At 48.9% G+C, this 19,107-nt stretch overlaps 2 protein-coding genes across 8 annotated transcripts in view; one reads left to right on the top strand and one right to left on the bottom strand.

The window, feature by feature from the left end:
• Positions 1-126: 126 nt before the first annotated feature.
• Positions 127-10,203, top strand: Pea15a (phosphoprotein enriched in astrocytes 15A). Of its 4 annotated transcripts, none has more exons than NM_001329871.1 (4): positions 127-334; positions 6,350-6,457; positions 7,665-7,820; positions 8,241-10,203. In NM_001329871.1, the coding sequence occupies exons 2-4, from the start codon at positions 6,352-6,354 to the stop codon at positions 8,303-8,305; spliced, it is 327 nt and encodes a 108-aa protein (NP_001316800.1). In that variant the 5' UTR covers positions 127-334; positions 6,350-6,351; the 3' UTR covers positions 8,306-10,203. The 4 variants fall into 4 exon arrangements, with proteins under 4 accessions (NP_001316800.1, NP_035193.1, NP_001316798.1 ...); NM_011063.3 differs by having other exon boundaries at positions 6,350-6,523; NM_001329869.1 differs by having other exon boundaries at positions 127-372; positions 6,350-6,523.
• Positions 10,204-10,537: 334 nt separating this feature from the next.
• Dcaf8 (DDB1 and CUL4 associated factor 8) overlaps positions 10,538-19,107 on the bottom strand; it is a 48,379-nt gene continuing 39,809 nt past the window's right edge. For 2 of the 4 annotated variants that reach the window (NM_001357204.1, NM_153555.2), the window contains exons 11-14: positions 17,862-17,992; positions 14,294-14,413; positions 13,030-13,146; positions 10,538-12,375 (exon numbers count right to left, since the gene is read on the bottom strand). In NM_001357204.1, the coding sequence (NP_001344133.1) occupies positions 12,259-12,375; positions 13,030-13,146; positions 14,294-14,413; positions 17,862-17,992 (485 nt within the window). In that variant the 3' untranslated portion in view covers positions 10,538-12,258. Of the gene's footprint in view, positions 12,376-13,029; positions 13,147-14,293; positions 14,414-15,851; positions 16,088-17,861; positions 17,993-19,107 lie in introns of all 4 variants that reach the window. The other 2 variants (NR_151641.1, XM_011238889.3) reach the window with 2 other exon arrangements.

Genomic DNA, 19,107 nt, shown 5'->3' with positions numbered 1-19,107 from the left:
TCACAGTTTAAGGGGAAGAGTCCATATTCCATCCCAGTCCTGCCCCCATCCTAGGAGCCTTCCAGAACCCCAGTCCCCAGTCCCTGTCCCCTCCTGCTTCCCCTCCCCCTTTCCTCCCCGCTCCCCGCCCCCCGCCCCTCCCCGGCTCTGACATCACCGGCCAGTCGGGTGGGGTGAGGCGGTGCTGGGCTCAAGCTCTGCTCCACGGGCGGAAGAGGCGGCGGCGGCAGGATCGGCGGCAGCGGTGGCAGGAGCCAAGGAGCAGGCTCCAGACGCTGCTTAGGAACCGGGGACCCGGGAGTGCCCGCACCCTGAGCTCTCAGCTCCGGAGGCGGTGAGAGGGGCAGAGGGAAGATGTGTCGTGGGGAGGAGGTAGATTGGGGATCTGGGTTTGGAGGGTCACGATCCCGGACGCAGGGGACAAATAGGGGAGCTTGAGGATTCAGACAGGTCCACGGTGTCAGGCTCCATGGGGTCCTTCTCTGTCCATGCATCCAGAGACTGGAGAGTGTCACAGGCAGCGTGGCTTCATCCGCCCATTCCGTGCTGAACAGCAGTTTGGGAGTCCGACGGGGCCTGGGGATTAGGATGTAGCCTGCTTCCCGCCCAGCCGGCCGAGCCAGGCCAGCTCCCGCCCCTCCCTCCTCGCTTTAGCTTCGGACTCGCCTCTGCAGGCGTCCAGGCTCAGCTCAGCCCTGCTTCAGTTCCTCCGGCAGCAGGCAACTGGTCTGGGTACTCTCACACCCAGTTTACTGCATCTGAGGAGAGTGGGATTGGTGGAAGCTTGCCCAGAGGAAAGGGGCTGGGGATACATAGGAATGATGTAGCCAATATAAAGACACTAATTTTTAAAACAATCCTTGTCAAAACCGACAGGGACAGAAACACACCTTTAAGAAAAAAAAAAAGACAGCCAACCACACAGTGACACACACCCATGTGACTTACACACATCCTCTCATACAAACCAAATCACAACACCCCTGCACTAGGCATCCACCCACCCACCACAACCCGTTTGTTACCTCCCATGTGGAGTCTCCTTGACCAGCATCAGTCTTAACACGAATGTTCAGTAGTGGGTGGAAAGGACCACTGTCCACAAACACACCCAGATTTTACAGTTTTAGTGGGCAATACCTCAAGGACTGGTGAGCCTGTGCTCTTACCTGGGTGAGGGGCTTCTTGTGACCTTTGTTGCTGACTGCCAGTTTAGAGCATAGGGTACCTGGGAGTGGCTAGAGCCTGGACATCAATATGGCCAAAGGATGGAGGAAGGAGTAGAAGCCAGGGAGAGGGTGAAAAGAATGAGTCAGCCAAGGATGGAACCCAAGTCAGGGGGAGAGAGAATGAGAGGAATGTGTGAGAAGACAGGGAGAGCTGACCAGAGAGCCACAGAGAAAAGGAAAGAGGTGGCCAGAGGCACAGGAAGGGTGCTGGAGAGGACGAGAATCTCAAGTTAGGGAGCCTTGTTTCTCTAGGTTCCTGTGTTTGGCCCCCCAGGCTGTATATTGTTTCTCTAGGTTGTGCGTCTGGCCCCCCCAGGCTGTAGGAGCGATTAGCGTTAATTGCTCTTCCCTTTGCGGTTAAACACTCTCGTGGGGAGACCGCCAGCAAGCTCTAGGCTGCCAGCTTCCCTGGCCGCCTACTACTTGTGTGACACCTGTGCTCGGCAGGTGTACATACGCTGTCATACATAAGGGCACAGAGCCACACTGTAACACACCACACACACACACACACACACACACACACACACACACACACACACACACACACACACACACACACACACACACACCTTCATGTACACTGTCAAGATGGCCATCTCCGCCGGCTGGTCAGTAGCCACCCAGTATGCATCAGTCCCTCCCAAGCCGCTGCTCTCTCTTTCCATCCGGAAGGCTCATCCCTTCCTTATGGTAGCTCTGGGTACTTAGGTGGGAACACAGAGTCTTACCAAGTTCAAATGTATCCATGGCTACCGCCAAATGGAGTGAGCAGGAAGAGCTGGGAGGCCTCAGTGCCCAGTAAAAGAATAAAAGGGGGGTGGGAATTAGCTCAATGGTAGAGTGCTTGCCTGTCAAGCCCAAGGCCCTGGGTTTTGGTCCTCCCAGGTGGGAGAGGGGTGGGAGACAAAATTACAAAAAAGAAACCCCCCCAAAAAAAGAGTAACTGAAAGAGGCAGAAAAATAAACTAAAGATGACTAGGGAGAGAGAAACTAAACCAGGAAGGGGAAAGCTGGGAAAGCTAGCTAGTCACACAGGGCTCATCCCCGCTCATAACCAGCAAGCCCCGCTCTGCCCTGCCTAATCCCAGGCCAGTTAGCTCTGGCTGCCTCCATCTTGGGCATGGCCCTCCCCCTTCTCAGAGGCAACCTGTTTTTCCGTTTTTTTAGATGTACATTTTGGAGCCCTGCTCCTAGGCTGACCTTGGAAACCGTAAAACTTTCTTCATTGTTACAGGAAGAAAGGAGAGTGTCTGCTGAGCTACCCAAAGCTAGATTAAAAGGTTGGGGGAAGAAGTCGGTTAAGATACTGAAAGAAATACACTGCTGGGGCTTTGGATTTGAGGCCCTGATAGCACTGAAATTCCAATAGCTCCAGCCTGCTCCCGGCCTGCCCTTCCCACCTGTTTCCTTGATTACTTCCTCCAGTTCCCGACTTGAGACAAGGCTGACTGAAGTGAGTGCCTAGGAATTGGCCTCCTGCTCCTTAGAGGGACCCTCTAGTCTCTGCATCTGTAATAGGATCGCTCCTCCCCGCAGCCTTTGGCAGCTGTAGAAGATGTGGAGGAAGGGGTGACATCTAATCCTTGGGCTTCCCTTTTACATTTCCTATCTGGAACCAAGTGCTCTGGAAAAGGGGATAATCTACCAGAGTTTGACACTACCATTAGTGTCAAAATGCTCAGAAATTATTCTGCTGCTGCCGCCACCTCCACCACAGGTGGTTCTCTTTTGCTAGGCTGCTCTGAGCACACGCAGGGCTAGCTAGCATCTGCTTCCTGACCCTCACCTAAAGCATTCTCGGTGGTCAAGGCTATGCCTAGAGCCGGCTTAGGAGGGCAGGCAGGGAGGGAGGGAGGTGTGAGGAAGCAGTGAACACAACACAGAGTGAGATGGGAGGGAAGGGGACTAACTTCCTGGCAGCCTCAGCTCAGGCTCTCAGTTCCTGCCCTGATATCCTGTCCCAAGAATGGCCTCAGCCCAGTGCTCCAGAGATGGGAAGTTTTCAGAGCCAGGAGAGGAGACTTCTCCTTAGGCCCTTACAAATCCTAAATCTTTGGGGAGGGTGAGAAAGGCAAGCTCTGCCAAGCCCCACTATAACCAGACTGACCGGCCAGGGACCATAGCAGCTGATGAGTGAAACCTGAAAGTCATGCAGAAGAGATTCTGTGCCCTAAAAAGTATTCCCTAACTTTTCTGCCCTTGCCTCTTTCACAGCTGGCTGTAGGCAAATGGTAGCTCCGACTCCTTCACTGTTCCCTCAAGGACCCCCTCCTCCCCCCATCCCCATTCTTTCTGGCCCTTAGCACTTCTCACACTTCCCATGGCAGGGTCATTGTTCTGATGACTGGGGGGTGGGGCACCCTGAACTGAGGTTGCTATGGTAACAGCTGAGTGGAGCCTTCAGCCTTGTGGAATCTGTGCTTGGTCCCTTGGTCCACCCCCCCCCACATACACACACACACACACACACACACACACTGAATTCCTCATGTGCAGCCTTTCCCAAGGCCAACTCTCTTTTGTCATACTGGAGGCTCCCCTCACCCCTCTGGATGTGAGTCTATGTAAGTGGTCTTGCATACTCTTAACTGGCTCAAATACAAACATACAACTCACATAAGTTGGCAGCTAGTGCTGCACTGATCTCCACTACCAGAACATCCAAACACACCTACAGTATCTTCCACACACCCCTTCTCACTCAGCAACATTCAAGTTTGTGCATCCCCGAGTGCAAACACCATCTCTTCCTGAGCCACCTTGTACACCTCTGCCCACATTTCTCTTTAGGGCCTGCTTGTATGTTTTACTCTTGGAAAGCTCCTACCTACTGCCCCCAACCTTTGTGGGTGTGTGTGTTACACACATTAATCCCTTCCCGCCTACCACCCCAGTAGATCTGTGTTTTAGATCCAGAGCCCTAAATCTTAACTCCTCCCCAGAGATTCACACACGGCGCTACACACTTTCCTCCCACAGCAGCTCTGGTATTTACAAACTCTTCTTCCCTGTGACATCAAGGCAGTGTGACCCCCTTTCCAATGAGGGTTTGGCCCAAGTGCTTCATTTGAGGCAGGGTCTTCCTGTCTCCATCCTATGCTACTTTTCCAGCCCCCTCCAGCCCCTCCCCCAAGTCCCCTTTTCTGCCCTAGGATTATCAGTGGAGGCGGGGCTGGGCTCCGGAGCCTGCTGCTGTGACCTAGATTTCCAGGCAGAGATGGTTCCTGGTGCTGACAGTCAGAGAGCATTGTCCCTGGCCCTGCCTGGCAGGACCACCGCTGGGCCCTTCTGTCTGGTGGCACCTGGGTGTGCAAGTAGAAATGCTTCCTGCCGATTCTTCTGGGGGTCGTGCTGGCCCCGCTGTCTGGCTTATTGTTTGCGTGTGTCACGGTGCCTGCCAACAAGGATGGTTTGTTTATTCTGGTCAAAGTAGGGGGCTAGGAATAAGGACGTCTGGGTCCACGCTTACTGTGCAATGCCCATGGCTCTGCCTCAGTTCCTCTCCAACAGAGGCTAGAATCAAGGCAAACAGGTTTGACAAGCTGGCTCCTTTGATCTGCCAGCTTCAGCTCAGGTTGGGTGGTGCATGGGCAGGGTGGTCAGGTAGAAAGGCCAGTCACTTCTTGCCCACCTTTTTGCCTAGTCACAGAACGTTTATGATGCATACTGTTTTGGTGTTTTAATTTTCAGACTATAAAAAAAATACATACTCATTGCAGAAAACTGGCCCTTATGTGAAACAAGGTTTTGCCTGGTAGTCCAGACTGACCTTAAACTTGCAGCAATCTTCCTGCCTCAGACTCCTGAGTACTGAAATTGTAGGCTACGCTACTATGCTCAGATCCCTGATTTTAGCTTACCACTGGAGTTTTACATTTTAACAATCCACGTTCTAAAGGCTTAAAAAAAAAAAAAACAACATTGGTGTTTTGCCTGCATATATATGTCTGTGTGAAGGTGTCGAATCCTCTGAAACTGACAGGTGTGAACTGCCATGTGGGTGCTGGGAATTGAACCCAGGTCCTCTGGAAGAGTAGCCAGTGCTAACCTCTGAGCCATCTCTCCAGTCCCAGGTCTGACCTTTTTTATTTTTGCCATAGTTCCTATCTTGGTGAAGGGTGTTGTTGGGTGTTTCTTCTCTCAACTAAGGATCACGAAAGACATGGTGCAGAGGCCTAGGTCAGATCTAGCCATGCCTCTGGAGACCAGACTCAAGGTAGCATCAAAGGCAGCCCTCCTTGCTGCCATATTCTGAAAGCTACATCTCAACTCCCCTCCCCCCACCACCCAGCCTGCCTGGGAACTGGGCAGGGGGCCAGAGCCAGCCGCTTGGTATTCTTGGGCGCGGGGGCTGCAGGCACAGCACAAAGGCTAGGAGCAAAGGCTGAGCTGGGCCCAGTAAACTATCAAGGGAGAAAATGGGCTCCACAAGGTGGGGGTAGCCCACTGCTCCATGCTCCCCTGAGACCTAGTAATCTAATGCATGAGTAAGCATGGAGGGGCCAGGGATCCTTCAGGCCAAGTAACCAGGCACACATGCAAAGGCATCAGTAGAGTGCTGGGAAGATGTAACGAGGGACCCCTGTGCTTCTGGGCAAGAATGGTGGGACACATGGGCTTGAACCAACCCTTCCAGATCCTTTTTAGCGTCTCACTGCTAGGCAAGCCTGTGACAGGGGGAGGAGTTGTAGGTAGGTGGGGCAATTGGGGAGGGGGTACTTGGGAGACTGTAAGAAAGTCTGGAGAATGTTGCCATGGTAACCGCCTCCTCAGTCAGGGGAGCTGTTGCCAGGGTTACCGTTAAGGGAGGGAAAAAGAAGAAAAAGATGGTGTATTGGGGTGTGTGTGTGTGTGTGTGTGTGTGTGTGTGTGTGTGTGTGTGTGTGTGTGTGTGTTATGACTTATCACTCTCGGCTCCTAGCTTTTCTAAGTTTCTTCTGTTATGCAGGGCTTTCCTTTTCTCCCTCCAGACCTGCTCACTCTCCCGGGCAGGACAAAGTGTGGGCGTGTGGGCGCATGTTGCTGGGGGTGGGAGTTAAGTCTCAGGTAAGTACTTGAAGTAAGTGACCCTTACCCCATAGGGTAAGCTCTGCTTGCTCTCTCCCTTTCTCCTCCAGTCATGGCAGAGTACGGAACTCTCCTTCAGGACCTGACCAACAACATCACCCTTGAAGATCTGGAACAGCTCAAGTCAGCCTGCAAGGAGGACATCCCCAGTGAGAAGAGTGAGGAGATCACCACAGGCAGTGCCTGGTTTAGCTTCCTGGAGAGCCACAACAAGCTGGACAAAGGTTGTGGAGGGGGCGCTGCTCATTCAGTAAACTGCAAGGAACACAAGGGGAAACCCCATGACAAGGCGGGGGTAAAGTGATCGGCCCTCGACAGGAGTTGTCAGACAGGTTCTCCTACGGGCCTGAGCAGTACAATGTGTGGTAGAACTTAAGACCACTGTTCTAATGTTCTCTTACCTATGTCTAGAGACTGCTGCCTTTTAGGGGTGGGAGGGAGACACTGGATTAGAGCAATGCCATGCAGCTGGGGCTCGAAGGGTCAAATGGCATTTAAGATGGCCCCAAGTGCTGGCAGGATAGCAGGTAAAAGGATTTGCCATGTATGCCTAACAAGAGGGCCCAGGGCTCACCTTGGAAGGAGAGAGCCCCCCCCCCCAAGTTGCTGATAATAGACTGCCTCCAAAAGCAAATGGTATGTCTAAGGTAGAACCCAGAGAACATGTTAAGCAAAAGAACACAGTCTACGTTAGCTGGGCTAAAAAATATTGGGTCTAAGGCAGCCGAGTTAGTTACAGGTGTGTGAAACTGAAGTCACCCCAGAGTCCTTCCTATGAACGAGTCTGGCTGGGGTCTGACAGCAGGGAGGAAAGCCGAAGGACGACCTCTTACAGTTAAGACTATTGCAACAATCAGAGGACAGGAGCCAGATGAAATAATGGCAATCTTAAGCCAGCCTGATGGTGTCAATGCTTTCTGTCAGTTATGTAACTTTCCTTACTGGCTCAGAATATCTCTTTGATTGACCATAAATCTCACCTTCCTGTTCTGTGTAGTGTCTGGGATTTCTCCCCATACTCATCTGGAAGGAAAGTGGAAAGACAGGGTGGGTGTGGGTAGTTTTGAAGGCAGCCTTTCTATTGTACCATTCCCCAGGATGGACTTGGTATCTAGCCCAACGTCTGTATTTTCCATTTATACCCTAGAAGATCTAGGCTAAATACCTGTCCCGCTAAGGAGTAATGCTTTGAATTGTATTTGGCTGCCTCCAACTTTCTTTTCCTGGCTTGGTAGCCACTTCTTTCACTGCTGTCCCTTCCCATAACCAATGTCAGCAACTTAGTTGTGGTTCAAGAATACCAGTTTTGACAGGGCAGAAGTTGACCTCTATAGCCTAGCTCTGACACAAGCTGCCTTCCTCCAGACAACCTCTCCTACATTGAGCACATCTTTGAGATATCTCGCCGTCCTGACCTCCTCACTATGGTGGTTGACTACAGAACCCGTGTGCTGAAGATCTCTGAGGAGGAGGAGCTGGACACCAAGCTAACCCGTATTCCCAGTGCCAAGAAGTACAAAGGTAAGAAGCCATACCTTTGGCATAGCTCTAGGTCTCCCTTCCCTGTCTGACTATATATATATGCATGCATGTATGTGTGTGTATATATGTATATACTATATATTGTATAGTATATGTATACTACATATACTATTTATTTATTTTATTTATTTATTTTGGTTTTTTGAGACAGGGTTTCTCTGTATAGCCCTGGCTGTCCTGGAACTCACCTTGTAGACCAGGCTGGCCTCGAACTCAGAAATCTGCTTGCCTCTGCCTCCCAAGTGCTGGGATTAAAGGCGTGCGCCACCACCGCCCAGCCTGACTGTATTTTTAAGAGTAGAAAGTCATTCTGAATTTGGGGAGAGGTTGATGCTTAATGGGCCTGCCTGCCTGCCTGGCGACCTCCATCCCTGGGAACACCCCCCTTTTTTTTTTCAGACATTATCCGGCAGCCCTCTGAAGAAGAAATCATCAAATTGGCTCCCCCACCAAAGAAGGCCTGAACAAGGGGGAGGAAGAGGAGGAAGGTTGGATCTTCATCAGACCACTCCCTTCCCCATCCTCAATGGGAGGGGCTAGGGCAACCCCCTGCTCCGTACCCATTTACTAACTTGGTCCTAACCCTTACTATGCGCGTGTGTGTGCGTGTGCGCACGCTCTGGCTGTCTGTCTGTCTAGCTCATCTAGTTCCTCCTCCTCATGAGGGGATTGGAGGCAAGGGAGGGGGGGCTTAAATCCCCCCACTATAGGGGGAGGTGGACGCTTTTTCTATGTAAACAGAAATTGGCACATTCCTCCTCCTTCTCCCCTTTCCTCCACTCTTCCCCCACATCTTTATGGAAGCAGAAAGGACCTGCATTTTCCTACACTGAGGAGCTATGGTGAAGATGAGGTATGGGAGAGATGGTTGTATCTAAAGAAAACCAGTGGGGAAGGAAGGTAAAGAGGCCACTCAACCTCCACCTGGTAAGGGACAAAGAAAAGCCAGGACTCAGTGTTTGTATCTCTATGCTGGACTGGTTAGAAGCCAGCTTCCTGCTGTTCCCTTAGGCTGAGGTCCTGAGTGCCAATGGGCCCTCCTTATGCCCTTGTTATGGGCCTGGGATGCGGATGAGCCAGAAATCTTAATGAGAAGACCACTCGATCCTTTCCTGGTCCCAAAGATCAAACCCCAATGGAGAAGCCAGCATTTACTGTCCCCCAACCTTCTGCTCTGGAGAGACGATGCCGGGACCATGCACTACTGAGCCTGAGCTAGGGACGCAGGCAGAGACAGGCCCACTTTCTGCTCCTCAGTTTCTAAATACAGACTGTTGGATAAACTGACCTGGAGCCTAGGGAGATTGGGGGATGAGATCCTTAGGTTTTAACCCCAACCTGCCCACAACCTACAGAGTATTGTAGGCAACCTTTCCACTCTCCAGTTTAGAATTCTCCAAGCAAGTAGTTAATTACAGTGTTTCCTTTGCACTGACCACCACCCTGATTCAATCCAGGAAGGGACTGGTAACCTTTCTCATTTGGGTTTGTGGATGCCACACAGTCAAGTCACTAGAGTGCAGTGAGTGAACCCAGCCTCCTCCCTGTCCCAAGATGCCCTTCCCCATCTTGACCGTGCTAACTGTGTGTACATATATATTCTACATATATGTATATTAAACCCGCACTGCCATGTCTGCCCTTTTTTGTGGTTTTTAGCATTAACTTATTGTCTAGGCCAGAGCGGGAGTGGGAGGGGATGCCACAGAAAGGAAGTGGCAGAGCCAAATTGTTACAGAGTCCAAACAGAAAAGAACACATTTCAACTAACCACAACAAATGTTACATTTACATGTGAGCTAAGAGACAATTTAGAGAAAGATGAAGGTAGGTGCTTTTAGGATGTGGGAGCAAAACTTCACAGGGAGGGGAGGAATGGCTGTCAGAAGAGGGTTCTTGAAGCCAGACTGACTAGAGCACCCTCAGTTCCTAGCTGAGCCCAGATTGCCCATCTCCTCTGGCCACTGCTGCAGACACCTGCCTTAACTCTCACACCTCGAAGACTCCAGCTTTGCCTTAAAGGTCCTTCCTAAATCTCCCTAGTCTTGCCTGGCATCTCCTTTAAGACAAGAAATCCTTGTACAACTGGGTGGGAGAAAGGAACTCTGGGTAACATCCTTCCTTCTGGGGTGTTCCATGGGAGCAGGAGTGAGACGGCGCTTCCCTTATGGAAGAGGGAGGAGACAGGGTGCTTCTCAGAAGCTTCTCTGTAAGGCAAAAACCAAACTTTAAACAGACTAACCTGCCCTAATATACTCACCCCCTCGTGCTGCTGTGAGGTTGCTCCTAGCCTGTGCTCCTCTGTCTGCAGCGTGCACAGCCTTGTTCTAACCCTGGAATAAAGGTGACTGACTCTACCGTACCTGACTGATTCTAGAATCTCTGTGGGTCACTAAGTTTGGGAAGCTCTGAATGACTGGGAGGGGGTGTGTAGCCATGTTTTCCCTATCACCACTCACTGCAGTATAGAACAAGGGACTAGAAAACAACCCCAAAGAAAGTGCCCCATCTCTTAAGCACCACTGACATTAACAGACCTATTTCCCTTACAACATTCTTCTATGGCTCAAGCACTAGAAACAGGGATATCCCAGACTTCACTTTTTAAGTATGAGCAAAATCAAGCATGTATCTGGAAGGAATACACTGTACACTATGTCCTCTATCACAATAAATGGACCACATACCACACAAAGCAGCAGTCAGGGGAAAAGCTTTACTGAGAAAAAAATACAACAAATTCCAGAGTGCATGGTTTTAAGCCCACCTCATCATCCCTCTAGCAGTGAGGACATAAGACTACTACTCAGTTACCACACACTCCCTGCCACGAAGGAAGCCCAGGAGCTGGCATCTGGCCTGCGCTGCTGGATGGGGTCAAGAGGAAAGAGTGTGTAGGATACCACCCTCCGCTCTCTCTCCAACTTCCATCCCATGGTGTAGGCCTCCTGACTGGACCTTGTGAACACCGGGGCACAGGAAGAGCAGCACAAGCATTTAGGGTAAGAATTCCACAGGGACTTTCATACTCAGTGGCCAGTGCTGAAGACAGGGCTCTAAGCCCCAGGCACCAGAATAAATCCTCCAATTACTGGCTTGTCCCTTGATTCCCAGGAAGCTCTCCCTTCATCCTTCCATTAGGAAGGGAGCTGGTGTGGAGTTGGATGCTTAAAGAATCAAGCAGCTAACTAAAGGGAGGGGGCGAGTGTGCTTTCCGTTATACTCAGAACCAGGAGACAGTCTGCAGCAGTGACGCCCTTCCTGAAGTCACACTTCAGTCATGTTTTAGAGACAGGCCAGCCTCTAATGAGAGGAGCAATCTTGGGAGCCCCCACAGACTTACAGAAATTAGGAGACCTGAGGCAAAGTTGAGAGGAATTTGTTTTTCTAAAGCTCAGTACTGAGGCAGAGAAGGGCACAGCTGACTATGTTTCCACCCTTGAGCCTTGGGAAAGCTACAGGTAAGCCCTAGGCTCTGAGAGCAGCCATGAATCATCTGACCCACGTCACCTCTTCAGCATCACTCGATCGCTTGCTCTTCCTTGCAGCCCCTTTATTGCATTGGATTCATAGAGAATATATAGGTATTTAAACTTCTGACAATAATTTTAACTTGATACATCCAAGTTTAACTTGCTTTTTAATATATTTATAGATATAAAAGTAGGCCTCTAACAGTGATAGGGACAGGGAAATTGCCACCACTGAACAGTTAAAACCAAAACCAAGAGGTAACTTCTTCCTGTTTTTCCGTCTCTTGTCCCTCCCACGTCTCCTCAGTCCCCATCCCAGCCCCCATTTAGAGGGCGCTGGATGACGAGTGAGTGAAGGAGACAACGGGCAGCAGTGCAGAGCACTGTGGTAAGGTCAGAGAGTAAGTGTTGTGGAAGGGAGAGCAGAGTGCTGGGGTGGCTGGGGGCTCTTAAGGATTTCCCAGAAAAACAGGATCCTGGGATGGGACGTGGTTGCTCGGGCAAAAAACAAAGCAACTGTCAGACTTCTTAAAAAACAAAGGAAAAAAAAAAGGTGAAACCCTAAACCAAAGAGAGTGGCATGCCCAGCCTTCTCTCTGGCCTATTGGTACCCCCCACCCCCAAAAGAAACAAGGGAGGTTAAAGAAAAAGAAGCCCCACTTCCTATCCAAGCCCATTGACAAAAGGCTTCAGGGAGAGGCCCATTTCTCTGAGTCCTTTGCACCTTCCATGGAAGCTCATTCAGGCTCCTTCTCATCTCTCACTTCTAGGGGCTCTCTGCTGGTTCCGTCTCCTGTGCTCTGTCCTCCTCAGGTATCTTTCTTTTATTTAAACAAAAAGTCCAAAGTGCATTTCTGTTGAATGTAAGGGCCTGGGACTGAAAAAGAGTTGCCCAGGCAGGATCGGGTTGGCAGCCCCAGCCCATCCCTCCTAGGTGTGGGGCCTCAGGATGGCATGCACTGCACCCGGTCAGGGCCCTCCTCCTCGTCGGATGTGTCTGAGGAGCTGGGAGACTCATCAGAGTCTGCATCTGTGGCCCCAACCCCAGGTTCTCGCCAGCGCTGTAGGATGGGAAATCCTTGTTAGTAATGTCCTTGGATCAAGGACAAGACTGTTAGATGTAGATTGGGTCAGGAATCGGCAGAACTTATTTTTTCTTCTAGATTAAATAACCTAGGGTGGGCTGTTGACTCTCCGTCCCTCAGCCTCCCGGTAGCTAGGGTTATGGTTACTACTGTACCTGGCTCAGCGCTTTCTTAAAAAGCCAGACAGCAAGTGTTTTAAGCCATGTGGTCTCTGCTGAAACTGTTCAGCTCTGTCTTTGCACCATGAAAGCAGTCACAGATAAATAACACCATGAAGGAGTGTGGCTGCACTCTCAATAACAATGTGTGGGTCTGCGGCTTGCTCTAGACCTCTTTTAGCATGGCAGTTAACACAGGTCACCTGAGCAAGTATTTCTTCTCTACTCTCCCCGACCCTCCAGCCACTGCAACTATAAAGCTACCCCTCTGCATATATGGTGACAGAGGACAAAAATCACACACCACCTCCTTTCTACTAGTTGCTCTAATGGGGATAAAGGCCAATGGATGGGACACCCAACCAAGATCACTCCATTCCTCTTTAAAGCAGTAAGAAGTGTGCCGTGAACCTTTTTTAGCCTTCTTTAAAGGAGCACAGTCCTTGGGAGCCCACTTCCAGCTGAAGCTTACCCGATGATGGCGTCTCTGTCTCAGGTGATGCATAAGGAACCACAGCATGTGACTATCAAACAGATCAGTGTGGTGCAAGCTGTCTTCATCCCGCTCTCGCTTGTTCTTCTTGATCACCTGGAACCGGAAAGTGTTGGGAGAAGGGATATGGATACAAACTCTGAGTTTCATCAAAGAGTCTGGTGTTGCTGTTTGGAGGACTGCAACCCAGCACTTGAAGGTAGAGTTAGAATTACAAATTCAGGGCCAGCCTGAGCTAAGCATTGAAAGTCTGTCTCTCAAAGTTTGGAGCTGAGATGAAAGGATGGTCCATGTAGAGACTGCCATATCCAGGGATCCACCCCATAATCAGCATCCAAACGCTGACACCATTGCATACACTAGCAAGATTTTATCGAAAGGACCCAGATGTAGCTGTCTCTTGTGAGACTATGCCGGGGCCTAGCAAACACAGAAGTGGATGCTCACAGTCAGCTAATGGATGGATCACAGGGCTCCCAATGGAGGAGCTAGAGAGAGTAGCCAAGGAGCTAAAGGGATCTGCAACCCTATAGGCGGAACAACATTATGAACTAACCAGTACCCCGGAGCTCTTGACTCTAGCTGCATATGTATCAAAAGATGGCCTAGTCGGCCATCACTGGAAAGAGAGGCCCATTGGACACGCAAACTTTATATGCCCCAGTACAGAGGAACACCAGGGCCAAAAAGGGGGAGTGGGTGGGTAGGGGATTGGGGGTGGGTGGATATGGGGGACTTTTGGTATAGCATTGGAAATGTAAATGAGCTAAATACCTAATAAAAAATGGAAAAAAAACAAACAAACAAACAAACAAGAAAGTCTGTCTCTGAAAACCAAGGATATGTGTGTGTGTGCGCGCGCGCACACGCACGCACACACACACACGCTCTCTCTCTCTCTCTGTCTCTCTCTCTCTCTTCTGTCCCAATAAATCACTCTTTGAGTTATCACTAAGCTAATATTGAGCTAGATTAGATTAGCAAAGGATGCCCAAGGTCGGCCACTGAGAAGATTGGATGCTTTAATGTAAAATAGCATCATCTCCTGAAGATGCTTTCTACCTTCTAAGCAGAAGCACTTCAGAGCTCAGGACTGTCCCAGAGATGCAGGGAGAAAGGCAGAAGACAGTGTTAGAGCAACACCTTTAAAGAGCTGAGCAGCAGTTATTCCTTCCTATGACAAGGAGGAATGCGAACAGTTACATGCACAAATAGAAACGAATGTCTTCAGCTAGCCACTTACTTCCTTTAACCCTGTCAGCTCAGTGGAAGCTTCAGCTGTCGGCGCCCAGATCTTCACATCATGGTCTAGGCCACTGGTTGCCAAAACAGGCAGATGAGGATGGGGCTCAAGACAGTTTACCTGGTTTGGAAGAAAAGCAAACACAGGCTCAGGAGCATGAGGTAGTACAGTTTACTGGGCTGAAGCAGGCCCCCTACCTGAGCCTGACCCCAATAGCCCTGGCAGTAGAGGAGATACAAAATGGATACAAAGCCAGTCTGTCTAAAGCATTTCCAATATTAACAGGAGGGGAGGCTGCACCCCTAGACACAGCCAACAGCACGTGACTGGCCATACTTACTGCTGGCTTCATAAGACCCCATTCACTACACAATCTAAAATTCCAACTTGCCCAAGACTGGAGAAAACAAACAAACAAACAACCCTCTTCAAGTGGCTTTCATCAAATGACATTTTTTTTTTTCAAAATTAGGAAAGCAGCAGCTGCCACTGCACGTCCGTCCAGAGAAGATGGGAAGAACGATTATCTGCACGAAGCACTGTTCACTAACTGAAGGATGTCAGGGCTGGGAGGAAGATGAACTGGGGCTGGGGATAGGAAGGGGGTTCGTGTCTGTTTAAGAACTCTGTATAATACAAGGCAGGCAACACCTTGCTACCTATTCTAAGGGCACAGTAAAGCCCAGCTACAGAAAAGCACAAGGTAACAATGAATCACTATCAGCCACCTTCACTCACTGAACAGTAGAGAAAAAAAAAAGAGTGGATGGCAGACATTTGGTCTCAGACAGTTTTCTTTTATCTGAAAGCACCATGCCCTCTGCTGTCTGACTTGAAGTCATGAACTTCCTAACAGCAGGGCAAGGCAGGGCAAGGCAGGGCAGAGTGGGATAGGGCAAAGCAGTTCCCATCCCCACCGGAAGAGCCAGTCCCAGATCTAGCTGCTAAAGCATTTTTGGGCTTTTAGTCAGATGAGGAACAGATAGGAAAAGCACCCGCCTTGCAGCTGCTCTATAGTCCAAGAAAATAAACCCTGGCAAAAAGCTGTGCTAGTTTCCTCTGGACCAACCTTAGCTGCGGTGCCTGCACACTCAGAGTATAGCTAAGGAAAAGGTAAGGCAGGCATGGAGAATAAAGATGACTTCATTTTCTTTAATCATGAGTTCACAAATAAAACAGGCTAGAGAAGGCCAAATCTAAGTCGGAGTTTAAGAGTTACACAGAAAGCCCTGTTTTCTAAGCCATTCCTATTTCACACAGGGGCTTACTGCAGTTCCTTTTAGACTATGTACTTGGGAGCTGGAGGAAGCACTAGAGAACAAACATGATGATACATGATGATACATGAATGGTATCAACAGATAACCTGATGACTTACACAGACAAACCTGACCTCATGCATCCATTCATTTGTTCATGAAATCTTGCTAAAGACCTGTCCTCTTGAGCTACCTCTGCTTTATCAACAAGTGGATAAAGGAACAATTCCTTGGGGCCTAAGCCTAAGGACAAAGCCAATGAACGGCAAGAGGATGAAAGAATAAACTTCATACAATACCTGAACTGGAGCCTGCAGGAGCAGACACAGAACCTCTGGGCCAGGGGACCAAGGGGCCTGGTCACTTCACCAGACCTGTCTCAACGCCAGCACTTATTCTGTCAATAATGCTTGCACAGAGAAAAGAACTCTGGCCTTAGAAGACTGGGCGAGGGGTGTAGGGGGTGGGATAGAGCATCCAAGTGCTCTTGGGAGAGTGAGGAGTTGTTCTTTGGCATCATCTCCCACTCTCGTTCCTGTGAAGATGAATGGGAACAAAGAAAGGATCCCAAAACAAGGATTAGGAGACCTGGGCAAGGTGCGCAATAATGTCTTAAGATCCCTCCGATGCTAACACTCTACTTTATGATATAGAATGCTTCATCATCTACACCTAGACTAGAGCCCAAGGTTGTACCAAAACCAAATGATCTCAGCAAGAACTAGGTAAGAATCATAGGAGTCATTCTGCTCACACAAAAGCAAGAACAAGTAAAGAAACCCTCTTCAGGGGTCATCACTACATCTCTTAAAATCACAGGAACTCTGGCCTAGGACCTACCTAACCGTCCCAAGCAGATGCTCTTCCCCACTGAGCGAGCACTGCATGGCCCTCTGAACCTGGGAACCACGGAGCTGAAGCACGCTGGCCAGCGGGATGCTTTGCTTCTGGGGCAGAGCGCAAGACAACAGTTTAGCATCGCCAGTCCTTCTGGACTCACTATGTGCGAACTGCAGAATTTCCATTAAGACTCCAATGTTTTGAACTTGTTACCTACAGGTGACAGAGGAGGAACCTCTGAAGGAATGAAAACTGAAGTAGAGAGCCTCTTACATTCAGGCTACAGAAGACAATCTATATGTCCTAGGTCCAAACAATTTAAAGGAAGCCAGAAAAAAATATCAAATATCCTCAGAAGCAGACCAGGAAACAAGAAGAAATGGGATCCTGACTGCCAAGGAAGCACTTTCAACTTGAACCCACTTTCTGGTAAGCATCACCAAGTCAGAGCTGGACCTGAAGTTCCAACTTAGAAGACTGCAAAGGACGAGAGGTCAAGCAACTTCGTCATTCCTGAGAGAATTTAGGTAAGCAAGCCATCTTGGATAACCAGTAAAGGAATCTTCCAAACTGTCTCTTCCCTTTCTTCAGTGACTAAAACCCTTGTTTAACTAGAAGGCTATTTAACTCTTTCCTAGTGCTAGAAGGGGAAGATAATGGTAATCGAGATGCATCAGAAGAGCGGACCACCCCTCAAGCTTTAACTTAATTTTCCTGATTCTTTTTTTTTGGGGGGGGGGGGTTGAAACAGGGTACTTGTAAAACTCAGATGCCAGGCAGACAATAATGTGACAATATTACCTAGCAGGCTCCTCAGCTGTTTTCTCCAAGAAAAACATGTATTATTACGTTTGCTTTCCTTTCTGCATCTACACAGGTGCATTAGGTGTTATTTGTATCCATTTAACAACAGGCATGACACGTTATCCCTAAATACAGCACGCATCGGTTAAGTCCAAGGATATTCTCTTAAATAGTGCATCAAATAAGTTTAATATTTAATTCCATGTCATCTAACTTACAAACTTTACTCATATTTCTCCAAAATGTTTACAACATTTCTTCTAAAATAAATAAAAATAAATGTGCATCTAGCTTTTCTCTGACCCAGGAATAAGCCACGGTCACCTTACCTTACTTAAAGAGACAAGGCACAGAGACATCTTGTTTTGACATTGTATAGGAAGGTTTGTCCCAAATTCATGTTTTCTTTTTTGGAAAAAGCCCATGCTTAAGAATTTTGCTCAGGGTATAAATTCCCCCTAAAATCCTTTAAAAGGGCAGAAGGAAGGAATAAAATGTTCCTTCAAAATCTCAGCACCCTCAAGGCATAACCCCTTTAGTGTAGCTATGTGGGTCTCTAAAACAAGTTACCATACAGCTGCAGTGACAATGTGGTGACCTACCTAAGACCTGCCTTACTGCCCTGAGACACTAGGGGGACAGCCAGTCCAGCAGCGCATACTCACCACACCTCCCTTGTCCCCTTCCATGAACTGAATAATCTGGCAAGATGACTTCTCCCAGAGGAAGATGTGCCCGCAGTCACTACCGCTCACCACAAACTCACTCTTGGGGCCATAGAAATTGACGCCTTTTACTGAAATGATAAATGAGGGAAGAAACCACCTAAGCCTTGGCACTGGGCCTGTATTTACCTCACTGAGAATTTAGTAATTCACTGACTGAGTCAGCCGAGTACCAAATACTTCTTTTTGTTGCTATAAAACAAGAAAGTGTATGTGTGATAGACAATGATTAGAATCGCACCAGTTACAGCGTCTTCACATTCTCTCAAAGTGCTCTATCAGCTGCCAGAGTCTGCTGTCCCTGGGCAAGTCCTATTCATTTATACTTTACCAGGTATAGGCCTCAAAGTAATAGCTTCTCTGTATTTTCAGGTCTGCCCACCCTGAGCCCTAAGATTATTTTTGGTATGTATTTTTATTTATTTTTAATGTTTTAAAAGTTTATTTTTATTTTATGTACACTGCTGTTCTGCCAGCATGTATGTCTCTGTGAGGGTGTCAGAGCCTCTGGAACTGGAATTACAGACAGTTGTGAGCTGCCCTGTGAGTGCTGGGAATTGAACCCGAGTCCTTTGGAAGGACAGTCAGTGCTCTTAACTGCTGAGCCATCTCTTCAGCCTCCTTGGTATGGATTTTACTGGTACTCAGTCATCAGCTGATCTGAGACTGACACGTGTATGTGACAGTCACATGCACCAAAAGCACATGAACAAGAAGTCACTGCAGAACTAAGTAAAAGTCAATGATAGGAGTCCACCTATTAAAGCCAGTTCCACATACCAGCCACAACACCGACACTTTTCCTTTTGCTTGCCCATGTAATGAAATCCAAATACAGACCCCTGCCCCTCTTTCCTTCTTACCTGTTCAAGAGAGGTAGTAAAGGTTACTAGTGGTTCCAGATCAAATGGTGACACGCAGCTGAGAGGAGTGGTGCCAACAAAGTGCAGGAGTTCTTTACCTTCTCTACGTTAGAACCAATTAGGATACTTTAAAAATCCCAATGCTCCGGCTTCATCCAGCACCAGTTAAATACAATGTGTGTGGGAGGAGGCAGGCATCAGCGCTCTTTTATTAAGACTGAAGTGAGTCTAGAGAGCCCCAATGTTTGAGAACCAGACGCAGAACTCAAAAGCTAAACTTCACGGGAAACAGGCCAGATATTACCACTATTCCTCTTACTTTG

The sequence above is a fragment of the Mus musculus genome, chromosome 1, assembly GCF_000001635.26.
Source record: "Mus musculus strain C57BL/6J chromosome 1, GRCm38.p6 C57BL/6J".
NCBI lineage: Eukaryota > Metazoa > Chordata > Mammalia > Rodentia > Muridae > Mus > Mus musculus.
The sequence above is the reverse complement of the archived record's forward strand: the minus strand, read 5'-3'. Positions and strand labels throughout refer to the sequence as shown.

Coding starts and splice junctions, on each gene's coding strand:
- Pea15a (NM_011063.3), top strand. CDS start 6,352: ATGGCAGAGTACGGAACTCTCCTTCAGGACCTGACCAACAACATCACC. Junction 6,524..7,664: donor CCACAACAAGCTGGACAAAG/GTTGTGGAGGGG, acceptor GCCTTCCTCCAG/ACAACCTCTCCTACATTGAG. Junction 7,821..8,240: donor CAGTGCCAAGAAGTACAAAG/GTAAGAAGCCAT, acceptor TTTTTTTTTCAG/ACATTATCCGGCAGCCCTCT.